We start from the raw sequence: 14,492 nt of genomic DNA on the forward strand, positions 1-14,492 counted from the left end.
TGCATTATCTGACAGAAAGACCTGATAAGCTGTCAAATTAAAAAGCTGATTTGGGAAATTTTACTGAAACCACTTTTTGAAAAGAGACTTACTGTAGTGCTTTGTTTGGGTATCACCTAGGTTCTTTATTTAAAGACAGCAGCAGGATAGAACAATTTCATAATCTCTCAAAGGGCAGAAGAGCTTTTTTTAAAGCAAAAAAAAAAAATCCTTGACTTTGACTATGCAGCAGAGGCTCACCCAAAGAGAATGGGAAAATAAATTTCCATTTTTTTTTTAACATCAATCTTTCACATCGACAATAAAATGATACAGAATGTGAGACCTGTGTGCGTGCTGACAAATACATTTAATCATAACCAAAGAGCAGCCAGAGCTGTATGAAATGAGAAAAACATGCAAGAAATCAGTTGTGCAATTACAAAGGAAAGGTAGCACACTGGCCTAGTTACATCCATCACTTGACTGCTGGTTTGTGTCTCAGTAACTTAGATGAATTTTTCATGTATTTTGATTCCTGCTTCCAGAATAGTTTCTTCCGTCTTTATTCTGGAGAACTTAGTGAATTGAGTTTTAAATAACTCCTTGGCTTATTTTTAGTTCCCCGTACCATTATTTTACACTCTGGTATAATGCCTCATTGTATTAATATTATAACTGGACATCATAATATGAATATAGGTAGATTTCAGCTTCCTATAATAGTAAATTGTCATTGAGGATTTTGTCCAGACAAAATCAACAAAAAATAACACAATTTTATCTTTGCTTTGGCTGAGTATTGGAGACATCATAAAAAAGTTAATTGTAGGAAACATTTTTTGATTGAGTGATGAGGAGTTGACTTAAATTAATATGAGGACAACTAAAAATAAGTCTGTAAATCAGATTCTTGATTTAAAAAGAACAAAATTTGATAACATGAAGGAAGTCAGATTATGCAATCAGTGTAAGGGGCTGGATTCAGCCAGGAATGACACTTGGAAATTCTATAAATTATTTAAATGATTATATATTTTTTTTGTTTGTTTTTAGTTTGCACCTGCAAGGTTAAAATATACCAGGTGAGATCATCTAGACAGAACAACTGCACCATCCCAGGCCATGTTACAGGAAGCTAAAACCCCAGACTTGGGGTAAAGAAAGCAGTGCCTTTCAGAATTAGAAAAATAAATAAATACTCAAAAAATGTTGCCAGAATTTACCCAAAGAACCTCCCAAAGACAGTAAACTAAATTCAAAAGCCAGAGATTCCAGAGTGCTATAAACAAAAAGAGATCATAGAGTCAAGGAGAATTACTTTATAGGAAGGTTGATGGTGATCCAAGGGAGTAGATTGAATTGACTAATAGGAATGTGTTTAATATAGATCTCCATAGCTCTGAAAATAGCAATGTACATATTCTGACTGAACTTGTGTGGCCAGAAAGTGAGAAAGATTATCTCTATCCCAGAACTTAAAAAGAAGCAGCCAGGAGTTTTTAAATCCAGGTATCCAATGAGAGGTGTTATTTCTTGTAGCAGGGAGCAGACAATGTAATAGCTCTACATAAATAGAATTTAAAAACTACCCAGTTGAAGTATTTAGTCTGACCTTAGCCATGCATGCTGCTTTAGAACAAATTTTAAAAGAAATAATTAAAGACATGAAAGCAATTGGAAAATAGGATAAAACGCAAAACTTTACCAAATCATGTTAGGCTAGTTTAACAGCTGTATTGGACAAGCTAATTCATTTTCTAGATGAAGGAAATGAAGTACATCTAATTTTCTGGATTTCAGCAAAGCATTTGATATGATGTCATGTAGCAAATCATGTATTAACTCTGGAAAAAAATACAGGAGTGTGAAAAGTGTATGGTAAAAAGCTGAATAAAAAATACCCAAAACCACGAAGAATAGCATCGAACAAGGGTTTGTTCTCGCCTCCTTCCTCTGTCTCATGTAGAGACTGATATTGTGCTGCTGTAGCTATTGACAGGTTCTGCATTCAAGGGCTTCTTGCCTTGCATCACACTTGATGCACACCCATCTTCCCAGGATGCTTCTCCTTCCAGGAACCAGCCCTGGAGCTGTCTCCTCCCTGAAACCCCCCCTTCATTCAGCATCCTCTTTAGCTTCTCAGTGAATCACTCACACAGATGATAAGCAGCCCTTGTTGTCACATTCAGACCTGCCAATGTGTCAACTGCACCATATTCTGGCCCTTATGTTCCCCACTAAATTAACTGTATTTGAAAAATAAAAGGCTTCAAGACATAGTAGGTGGGTCAGATGCACCAAATCTCTCCACATATTTTGGGGAACTGATGCCATCTAGTTGAATGAGTGGAAGGCCTGTGTGTGTTTTAGTCACAGAAATGTGATAAACTCAATGCTGAGTTCCACATGGAGCTAACAAGAGGAATATCACAGTGAAATCCCAAATTGCATTAGACTGTGTCATAGGAGATACCACAGAAGCCACTGCAGATACAAATGCAAGGAAAAACAATGGTTTTCCCACGAAAAACGATCTTGGTGGAGCTTCTAAGGAAGTACCCAAGCTGAGTTTGGCAATAAATCATCTTTTGTATTTTCTTCACTGATCTCAGAATAAAGAGCCATCCACACAATGAAATCTGTAGATGATGTGAAAGCAGACACGGGGGTAATGCTGAAGAGGCCACAGATATCAGTCAAGAGGAACAGAGCCCTTCAGAATTACCAGAGTGATACCAAAGCTTACACTACAAAGTGCAGGTCACACACATAAGATACAGCACCAATCACACAATTTCTTGCCTTAAACTGGGATACTCTGATAGAGAATTTGTGAGGAAAGACATTCAGCAGGTAGTCAGCTACACAATAACATTGGGCTTCCCAGTTCTGGGGTATGAAAAAGAAAATTTGACATTAAAATGCCAAACTAATATCTGCATTAGTGTCTTCATATATCCTTGAGGTCCTAGTGTTCTCATACAGTCTATTTTCAAACACATGCGCAGTTGAAAACCAAATTCAAAACAAAGCATCGAAGAAAGGTTATTATGATGAGTAGAGAAATGAGAAAACTATTCTGAAAAAGACATGTAAGAAAAAAGTGGGATGAACTGGAAAGTGCTTGGAATGAAAGCAAAAGGATTTAAGAGTAGGACGTTTCTTCTAAGCTACTCTCTAAGAGAAGCAATTTATGCAAAGAAGCAGACTTGACCCAGTACATTTTAATTTCTAATTTCTTAAGGTCTTCTACCACTAACCTTACTTTTAAATACAAATGCAGGAAAGAAAAGGAAATTGGAATGGGAAAAAAGCCATCCAAGCCACTAATCCTTTACAGGGAAAGTGGCCCATTGATTTAAATACAGTTCCATTAATATTTCCTTTAGCATTCTAAACATTCTCAGAACTTGTTTTTTGACTGGTAATGAAATAATCCATGAGCTGTGCACAGCATTAAAACTTTATCTTGAGCCAGTGCAACCAATTAAAAATATTTTCTATGAAAATTCAGATTATCTCACCCATGTGCATTATCTTTCATAGACCAACTTTACTTTTACTGCTAAGATGCATATTCAACAGTGTCAGTTGTTGTTATAACTCTGAGATAAGGATAGAAAATGCTTTGTTTGATTGAAATGTTTAAGCCGATGAAGATTTTGCAAAAGCTCTAATTCTAGAAAAAATGCAAATAAATTGCACAAAAACAATAATTTCTGAATTTCAAAAATGTAAAAATTTGGGATTATTAAATGCTTTTATTTCAAAATACCTTTTTAGATTTTTCTGCCTTTCATTTTTCCATTTTGTTTTTTCATTGCTTGTTAAAGGAAGCACAATTTTTTTAATTCTTCATTCACTAATTTTTTTTTCTGTAATTATTGTGAATTTGTCTCACAGCCTGCATGGTTTCTAACTGTTATATTAAAAAAAAATCAATGTTATTCAATATATAGCAATGTTTAAATGATCATACTCCCATTGAAAATCAATTTATTTACTCCTTTGATTTTCATTAGATGGGAATCTGTGACCCTGTTCTCCCTAAGATAGAGTCTGATCCATCAAAGAACTCGACCTTTACCACCAGGGCTGGGTAAATTCTTCCTGAATATTTTCACATGGAACTTCATCAAAGACTTGTTGCAAATCAAAAACCCCAAGTATGTTAACTCATTCGTATTTATACCCCATTATCGCCTACGAAACCAGAGGAGGTTTAACTATAACAGGTACCAGCAGACCTTCCCAGGTGGAGACCTCAGCACAGACAGAACCCCAGAGAGATGTGACTCCACAGACACATGAAAGACCATAATTAATGCTGATGAGTTTTGGTGAACTCGTGGACGGTGAGAATTTACTTGGTCACAAAACAACTACTGACTTAGCTGGTATTTTCCCCATTCTCTTCTTACTAATTCCATAAAATAAATGTTTTAGACCCATATCTTCCACTTCTATAGCCTGATTTTATACATATGGCATAAATTTATACATAAAATGTTTACTTGCACATTCATCTTCTACATATTCCCATCCTCACAATTGTTCCAAACACTGTTATCTCCAAGGGAAGGAAAGTCTTGTGATGTGTCCTTATTTCAGTGGCACCACAGCATGAAAATGACATCCAAACCAGGAGACATGGGGCAGTTTGTGTGTCACAGAAGCTAAATTGCTAACTCTTCTTAATTGCTCAAGTCTTTTCCACTGGACTTCCCTCCTGGGCACAAATTTTGTCTTTGGGAACAAGCAATGGGAGATTCCTCCAGGTTTGTATGCTTTGCTGCTTATCAGGTGATGGTGTTTCCTCATATCCTCTATGTCTTACCGTCAGGATTGAGGGATGACAGATCTGACTGTAGGAGTCAAAACTCTGGCCATAGCAAAGGAACACACATAGAGAGAATCAAGATGGATTCTTTTATGCAAAAGAGGAACCCAGTGAGAAAAAAGGTGCAGAATATGTGTTGCTGGACAAAGAAATAGCAATCAGAAGCTTCTGTTATTTTCCTGTGAAACACCCTGAAAGTCCTGTGTCGAAACAGCAGTGGCCAGAGAGGTTTGAAAATTTGCTCTATGGCACAAAGCAAGGCAGACACTGAATGATCATTTACTTGTTAGATTCCTACATCACCTTGACCATTATGGATGTGGTGATAACAGGCTGACTGTCCCTTTCAGTAAAATATTCAAAGACACATTTGTGAAAGTGCTTGAGAGCCTCCCTACACCGCACTTACACCTGAAAAACATCTTTGGTCCTGAAAAACATCTTTGGTCCTCTTCAGAAGAGGTTGTAGGGCCTTGAATTTGGAAGCTATTTCCAAGTCAATAGTAAGCAAGTTAGGCAAAGACATGGATTGCCTGGGAAATGCTAATCCATTCCTGAAGAAACAAATGTACTGACACAAACGTCTCCTGTTAATTTCATAGTCAGTCTGAACACAGAAAAACCAAGACAAATGGATGCTATTTACCCTAAATAGGATACATGGTAATAGCTGACTCCCAGCATTTATCTTAAAGTCACATGTTCCCCATGAAAAGATGACAGACACTTTTTCTATTTTCTAGAATACAGGGACCAAGAGAAGCATTTAAATGACATGTCCCTTTCCCCTAGCCCTTAGATGTTCTGCAGGAACAACCTTGATCCCACAGATCCAGAGACAGTACCTAAAGACAGCACGTGTGATCTCAGCTCTTTAATTAAACCAAACGACCAAACAAAAAAACCCTATTCAACTGAACAAAAAAAAAAAAAAAAAAAAACCCACAAAAAAACTCAATCAAAACTCAGTACAGAATTATTCTATATTATATCAAAGCCCTTCAAGCTGGTGTTATTCTATATTATATCAAAGCCCTTCAAGCTGGTGATTGCCATATTGCAGAGGCACTGGCATAATGTCAGTTTGTTCTTCTGCCAGAGTCCATGGTCTCACACACAGGTTCTTTAGTGTCTGTGCTCTATCATGATTTACACCTCCTAATCACAGAGATGCATCTGTTCCAGCAGTCTGGCAATGCTTTGGACAAGCTCTTTTCTGCAAGCAGTGTGAGTGACATGCCCATGCTGTCAGATCTTGGTCTGTCAGACACATCCCTGGCACGTCCTGACCCATGGGGTACGTGAGGACAGCTGCAACAAAGTTCTGCTTTTCTAAGGCTAAGCAGAGATCCAGGATGACTGGGAGGACATCGTTTTAGATATTTGCCTACATCAGACAGTATCTTCCAAACTGCTGCAGGGGCCCAGGAATGCTGAGCATTCTCAGCAGACTGAGCAGCTTTGAAACCATAGACCCATTGCCCAGTATCTAATAGGTCATTTTCTAGATAGAAAATTCTGCATCAGTGAGATTTATGATAGAAGTCATGAAGAGAAAATCCTCACTGGTAAAATGATGAGTTGTGGTGTGTGTTTTAAAAGAATCATCATTGGGCAAACTGCCTTTGACCACAGAAAGCACAGAGTTAGTGTTAGAAAAGTGATTCTGAAATTCTTTCACAGTAAGTGGTGGTTATTGTGGCTCTAAAATGTCCTCTACCATGTTTTGATACACTTTCTCTGACTAGTAAAATATACACATTTGACTACCAGGTAACAAAAATCAGACAAGTAAGAAAACTGTTTCTCATGATAAATAGACATAGTTATGAGCACTACTATGAGGGTTTTTTCCCCTCTTTCCTTTTTGATTTTATTTGAAACATAATTTCTTTCAGGTAAGGATGAATATGTTGTTTCAAATTAAATAAAATGCTTTGTTCTCAGATTATCTAAGTCCCATGTAAACACTGGGCAATCCTGGCATGAAAAGTCAGAAAATTTTATTCAGAAAATACTGAAATTAATCTTTTCATATTACTAAAACAATTTTTTTCTTTCTTTTTTTTTTTTAATTTGACCAAAATTCTTAGTTCATTTTGACACAAATTAACAAGTTCTTTGTTTTATGCCATCTTGGGGAACCTAAAGTGTAGATTACCTAACTGAAGTTACAAGAGCAGCCCCTTCACCGAAGCAGCCAGAGATGCTACTGTGGAGCAGTCCCATCACCTCAACAGCAGCCAGACCATTGGGAAGGGAAATTAAAACTAGACAGAGAAGCAGACAAGATAAGCCACAAGGAGTAGAAAGGATCAGCATGGAAATGGGAATAGTCTATTTATTAGGAGCTCTGACTGAATAGTCAGCAGTTTTCTCATTGCTGTTTAATATGATCATAAATTAGGCTGCATCCAGAGAAGTTAATGCGAATTTACTGTCTGAAAAAGAGGTCAAGATGAAACACTAAAGTTCTTTGAGAAGGTGCAGAGGGATGGTGATAATTCAGCAAAGAGACATAGCACTGAATTTAGTTAAGACAGATGGAATAAATAAATCAAGTGAAAATATGGGCATCATAATCAACTATCAAAAAACTTCAGTGTGCCACTCACAATCACAGGGCTATGCACCAGCCACAAACACAAGAAATGGGGAAAACAGAATCAACATTTAATAAAGGGCAGAAATCAAAGTATACATCCTCACAGCTCTAGCATTTTATTTTAGTCAGAAAAGTGACAGGAAAGAAACTTCAGAGTAAAAAAATTACTTTGATGGTAGTCTGGAAGAGCATACATATGTAAATCCAAACCTCTGTTTCTGAAAATCATCCAGCCATTTCAGGATACTGAAATCTTCACATTTGTCTAGGACTAAACCACACTTTTCCCAACTATATTTCAAAAAACAACCATCCACCTTAACTAGAATAATCATCCTCTACCACTGACCCCTGCCTCTTCTCCTTTTACAGCTCTCTCATTTCACACCCACTCAGATATAAATTGAAGGTGCATTGGCCCAGAGCAAACTCAAATCTAGTGGGATCAAGAATGTTGTCACAGGAGAGACAGACTACATTCTGTTCATCTTCCAGTCACCCTTCTGCATTATATGCAGCTCTTGGGTAAAACACACAAGGCCACCATGGAAGCTCTGTGAAGTATTGCCATGTGATATTTTTTTTTGCAAGGTACCAGCTGGTTTTGGGACTTGGGTATCCTTATCCACAGCAGCTACATGGAGCCAGATGAAGGATACACAGGCAATGAAACTGGAAATTCCTGAGTGTCTGACCAGAAAATTCTCTTAGAAAATCTTCACCCAGAATTTTAAGGCACCAAACACACACAAGCAATGTCTTGTAATCAGGCATGCCAACCTGAAGAGTAATTCTGAGAAAAATCTTTCCTCAGCAAGAAAGATCTGATCAGTTGATATGCTTTAGACAACGAACTGATTATTTAATTTTACCTTGAAAAAAAATATTCCAGCGTACATAAGTGTAGCAACTTTACTAATTAGGCTGCCCAATCTTGGTTTTTACTATTAACTAAAAAACTCAAAACAACAAGACTGGCAAATCTGATGGAGCAGCATAATAAGAGAAGAAAAAGGTGTGGCTTGATGGCTGCTTTCTGGGAAGGGAGAAGAGATGGAAGGTGAAAAGGGGGAGAATAGCAGCCAAAAGCAATGCTATGGCATACAGGAGTCATAAAATATTATTATGGAAAGGTCAAAGAAAGTTACAGGCCAACAGCAGTCTTAGAACATCCAACGCTAAAGCAGACCAAGGGATTCTGTACTGCAGCTAATGAAGCAACCAAGAATGCCTTGAAATGCAGGCTGCACATAGAGCGCTGATGGAAACTCAATAAAATCTAATATTTTGTTTTCTTTTTTCAAAGAAAATGTCCAACTTTCTTCCACTCCATCAATCCCATCCCATGAAAATGACTATTTTCTAAATTAATGTTTTTTTCTAAATTAATGTTAATTGTTCAGGATAAACAAGCTCTATGTGCCACTAGCTTCAGAACGCAAGGCTTCTTTTTGTGTTTGAGCCTGTCCAGGATCTCCCTGCTCATCCACACAGACCTCCTGGCATGTTTGCCTGACTTCCTCTTTGTTGGGACGCATCACTCCTGAGCTTGGAGGTGGTGAATTCATGCTCATCATTTGGTAAAAACCAAAATAAACAAAGAAAGACCTCAAGCCTATTTTTCCCTTTGTGCTGAATAGGTCTTGAATACAAATGATAACAAGTCCTCCCCAGATTACACCTTATTTCAGCAACATTTACCAAACGCTGCAAAAGGAGAAAGCTAGGGGGCACAGGGGAAAATGGAATATCTGCAAGATCACTGAATGTATTTCATTCAGTATCCCCCTTTCCCTCAAGTGTTTATCACCTCTCATAGATGTGTCTAACTTCGAAACCATTAATGGCTCTAATTCCAAGAGCTGCCATTCATTCATAGCACATTAGCACACAGGTGGGTTTTTTGACAACTTCTGCTATACATAGTTTCTTTCCCAATGCATACTTTCATTATTTCATATGTTCTGAATTATTTCCAGGAAATTATCTGAAGGGTTATATTTCACATGGGAATTTTTAAAAGAATATTTTTATTTTTTAAAATAGGTGAACTACAACTGAAATGGCAGCAATAACAAAAATCCCCATCCTAAATACTAATAATTAGTCCAGGGAATAGCTTATGCATTCCTTACTAGTGAAACACACCCTCCTGCTGCACTCCACACCCAAAAATGAAGAATTTTCTACTTTTAAAGCAATAAATCAGAACTGCCATTTGTGCAGTCAACATTCTGGTTTGCACATTTGCCTTCATTTACACCTCTAGATTTGCTGCCTTTTGCTTAATATAAACACACAGAGCTACTGTTAGGAGATAACATGCAGATGCATAAATTACCATTAATGGCTCACTTGTCCTACTCAATAAGAAAGGGATTGTGTATCTGAAAAACCTGTTGCCTTTAAAAATGAATAAAATTAGCATCATAGTAATCCTCAGTGCATAAAATTTGCACAAAATTAAATATGGGCCTGCTCAAGATAGTTCTGCCATCGTACTAGTGGTCCTCTTCAAGTAACCAGCATCATCTGCATAAATAATATCCTGTAGTTTGCATTGGGAGTTAAGGCACCTCAGTTTGGGTGGTTGGTTGTGCAACTGATAACTGCAACATTATTTGGTTTGTGTCTGCTAGAAGACTTCTGCTAAATTCATAAGCTTCAGATTGCTGTAATCTTGTAATCAAAAGAACACAGACAACCTTTTCCTCAGTAAATGTTTCACCCCATCACTTGGGGATAGGCTTGTGAGTCACTTTAAACTGCGTAGCTTTTGTCAAAGCCTTTTTTTTTCCCCCCCTAAACCAAAAGTGCAATAAAAACAAACGATAGCAACAAACAAAAACTACTACTTCTTGCCTCCATAACTGCATTTTCCCCACTTCCAGTAATAACTCAAATTTGGGCTTTTAAACTCGCTTAGGAAACGCGCTGCTCAGGATTCTTTTAACTACTTCTGCAGCTACCAAAACACCTCAAAGGAGCTGATAGTGCATTGGGAGGGGAGCAAAAGGAGGCCAAAAAAATCCAGGCAAACCCCAACCCTGTTAGTGCCAGGTGTGTGTGTGAGGCCTTACCTGCTGGGTAGCGCTCGATGACGGGCCAGTTGTCCACCTGCAGGGTGGCATTGCCACCGCTCCGGGTGAAGCGCACCACGTGGTACTTCCCGTCGTTGATGATGGCGTTCATCTCCTCGATGGCGATGTCGTCCGTCCCGACATTAAACTTAACTCCGATTTTGCCCTGGTGCTGCAGAGTTGGGAAGGGGAAAGAAAAAAAAAAAAAAAAGAGGAAGAAGAGAAAAGAACTAATTAGGAGTTGTTTTAGAAGGAGTTGAGACAGTGTGTCGCGCAGGGGAAGATTTCTAACAATGTCTTCCCTCCTCAGATGTAACTTCTGAAGGTTGGCGCGTGGCAGTGACAAACCTTCCGACAGCTTAGGAAGTCTGGGACACGCTTTTGAAGGGTAATTGATATTCCAAATGAGTTGCTTCACCAAATTGAGCTCTCTCTCCTTTTCCAAAAGATTTGGATCAAGATGAGGATGGGGGGAGATGGAGGAAAGCTCAAGGTTTCTGTCTTTGTCCTCTCCCTCACCTCCACGAAGATTAAACAAAAATTTTCCTTTTAGACTTTCAAAACAGAAAGCCTTACAGTGTCACTTGGAAGAGATACAAGAATTTTCTGGCCATAAAAGCCAAGTTCCAGCCCTGCTTTTCCTTTTTTCAAACCTCATTCATACTTAAAGCCTTCAAAAATTATAACAAAGAAGGAGACTAATTTTTTTCACTTGGAGAGATTTTTGGCATCACATTGTAGTGATTCTGAATCATTAAGCCAAGATCACACTGGCTGATTAACAAGGACTTCCCTGTTCAGAGCCAGAGAGCAGGAAAAGGCATTTGCTGACACAAGGACCTACTATTGTTCTAACTAAGGCCAGACACTTTTTTTTTTTCTTTTTGCTGGGATTTGCCTATAGACTTCTGTATTTGAGTGCTCTTAGGGCTAAGAGGACTTCCCATGTACACCCAATACCTGGGAGCAAAGCAGTAGATTTTCCAAATGATCATATCAGCAGGTTTTCATTTTTATTGATTTTTAATTATTAAAATGTTCACTCTAACGGGACACCTGTATTTTAACAAAGTCTTTTAATGTCTATTAAAGTTAACTTAAAAGCTTTGATTTTTTTTTATCTCCCATAAAATCAATTCTACTCCTCAATTAAGGTATTTATTACACTGAAGAGAAAAAAAGAAAAGCACTGCACAGTATGAGATTAGGGACTTATTCATAATAATTGGTAATTTTACATGAAATTTCATGTTCTTGGAACTGGTACATCCTTCTTTAAAGTTAAGAAAAGTTCATTAAGTTCTTACACAATCAGATGAAACACAATTAAATATTCTGCTTTGTATGTCTTGCTCATTCACATTAAATCTCCCAGAACCAGTTTCACCTCTGTAGCAGAACTCTTGTGTCTGCTTTCTCTTTGCCTTACTACCCCAGCACTGCCTCCTGCAGTGTGTACTCTGCAGTTCCTTGTCTCTGGAAGCCCCCCAAGCCAAGAACTCAAGAGTTTGTCCACTTTATTTTATTCTCTTTTCAAACATATGACTTTGTTTTGCAGCACTGCCTGCATGCCACAGTTACACAGCTGAGCAGCTCTGAGCACCTCTGCAGTTCCTTAATGTTCTGGCACCACACTCAGCTCCTCAGCTATGACCTTTTTTGAAACAACTAAAGGACTATTCCCTCATGAGATTTGCAGAATGAGACTGAAAAATATTTCTTGTTGGCTCAGTTGATTGAACAATGTTTTAAACAGTCCTCTTTTTTTTCCTTGTGGATTATGTTAATATTTCTCCATTCGCTGGTCCTACTCTGTAGACATTCCCATGTCTATAGAGTGTCAATATGGGATCCGCCTTATCCAATTCATGCTCTTCTTTTGCCTCTGGTGTGAGCTGCATAGCAATTTCCCAGTTATCTTGGAAAAGTAACTGTAGCTCTTCTTAATTTCAGCTGCTTCAACTAGACTCAGAATAAATTTCACCCTTTTTTCCCCATGGATGCAGTAACTTGTTTCACCTGTTTCATTCATAGGCTTATTCTCTTTACACAGAAATATATACAAAGAAATGTAACATTGTCCTGCTTTAAAGCAATCTCCTCTTTTACTAATTTTTGAAATGCAGAAAACCAGCACGTAATGATAGTACTGTATGCAACTTTTCATAGTACTTTCAAGAAATAAAAGGCTCTGAGGATTAAATAAAGCTGACTAATTTTACCATGATTCATAATTACACTATTCATAACCTACACCTTATATACCAGTTTTCTTATTTGCTATATATATGTATATGCATATATTATTTCAGATATTTTTTAAAATGACAAAGGAAACAAAACAGCTTTAAAGTGAATAGAAATGGTGGAGGTTAAAAGAAGTGGCACACACAGCACTTTTATCAGCAGTTTTCCCAAAGTTAGAGCATGTGGGGCTGCAGCCAAGTTACCATTTACAAATGACGAGGTATTGGCAAATGAAATGAATGCTTTGCAGACTTGAAAGCAGACTTTGAGCCTTCCTTTATAGATATATACCTTCTATTGAAAAAAAACCCAAGTTTTCCTGACTTCCCTATGTTTTTACACAAATACTGTGCACAGACACCAAGCATGCAGATGCAAGAGCAAACATCACCCTAAAAGCCGGTAACATATTACAGTGATTCTTTTGTCTTTATTTTTAATGTATTTGTGTCTCCTAAACCACAAAAAATCAAATTTTAAAGGTTACATTTAATTTTTTACACACTTCTCCAGCACCTGTGGGCATCTCAGTAACACCTCCATAAAACAAGGAAGCAAATCTGTGTTTCAAACTGAAGACTTCCTGATTGTTATATCCATATTTAAGTTTGACTTCTGGACATCACATCAAACATTATATCAATTACAACCCCATTGTGCACAGCCCTTTAGAACCACAAAACAAAACATGCTGCTGCAATAATCCCCTTTCTATGTAGACAGGGGGTTTCCTAAGCCATTGCATTACCATGCAGGAATTTGAATCACTGCACACCTTCTCCACTGCAAGATAACATCATTTTTCATTTGTCTTTGTCACATTATTTTTCATCTGTCTTAGGTTAAGACCATGTGCACACAGAATTATTGTGGACCAGCTGACATACAGTAACCTGTTGAGATAAACTGATCTCAGCCCTCAGCCTTGTTATGCTTAATCTAATGGGCCTGTAGCCTTTTAGAAAGAGCTGGTTTTTATATTTCCTCTTTTTTTTTTTCCTTTGTAACAATGTAGTCGTGCAGAAAAGAAAGATACTGATAAAACTGAAACTACATTTTTCGCTTTGCCAGCCTCAGTTGCATAGTAAAGTGGTACAAATTTTCCTTTATCACTCATTCATCCAAAATAATCTTAGAAGTCATCCTTCCTGTCAGAAACAGCCTCAGACAAATGCTGAGTGAGAGATTCCCTCTTCAGCATCCTGCAGATGGGCACTACAGAAATGTCTGTGCATCACTAAATACTGCAGTAAGTCAGCACTGCTGTTGAATGGTGCTATCCCTGCCAATGACCCAAAACAGCACAGGCTCACATTCCCACAAACAAACATTTTCTTGCCCACAAGCAAAGATGATCTTTTCAGAGCTCCCCTGGTAAAAATCAGCTCTGCACACAGAGCCCATACAAGTCCACAGCACTGTTTATGGTTCTCAGCCTGTGTTTCCTTTTTCTCAGTCTCATCCAGTTGTGAGATAATGGAACCAATTCCTTTTCCTACTGTGCCTCCATCTATTCCATACTGCTAATAACAGAATTGTGCAGGAGGTGGGAGAGTTTCCAAAAAGGCCAAAAGAGAGGAGGGATGCATTTCAACAAGTGGCTTAAACATTGTGTCTACAGAAATTACTTTGAACCTCAGACCCAAAGGCAGTATTAATAATGCTAAATTCACATTATGACCCCTTTTGCCTGGGGCAATGCAGCACAGGGACCTTGGATTCATCCACGCACACTCTG

The 14,492-nt window shown here is 37.9% G+C and overlaps 1 protein-coding gene across 33 annotated transcripts in view; it reads right to left on the minus strand.

Moving 5' to 3' along the window:
• NRXN1 (neurexin 1) overlaps positions 1–14,492 on the minus strand; it is a 681,984-nt gene that overhangs the window by 113,185 nt on the left and 554,307 nt on the right. For all 33 annotated transcript variants that reach the window (XM_064709393.1, XM_064709392.1, XM_064709389.1 and 30 more), the window contains one exon: positions 10,508–10,679. In XM_064709393.1, coding sequence (XP_064565463.1) covers positions 10,508–10,679 — 172 coding nt within the window. The remainder of the gene's footprint in view (positions 1–10,507; positions 10,680–14,492) is intronic.

Source organism: Zonotrichia leucophrys, chromosome 3 (assembly GCF_028769735.1).
Source record: "Zonotrichia leucophrys gambelii isolate GWCS_2022_RI chromosome 3, RI_Zleu_2.0, whole genome shotgun sequence".
NCBI classification, from domain to species: Eukaryota; Metazoa; Chordata; class Aves; order Passeriformes; family Passerellidae; genus Zonotrichia; species Zonotrichia leucophrys.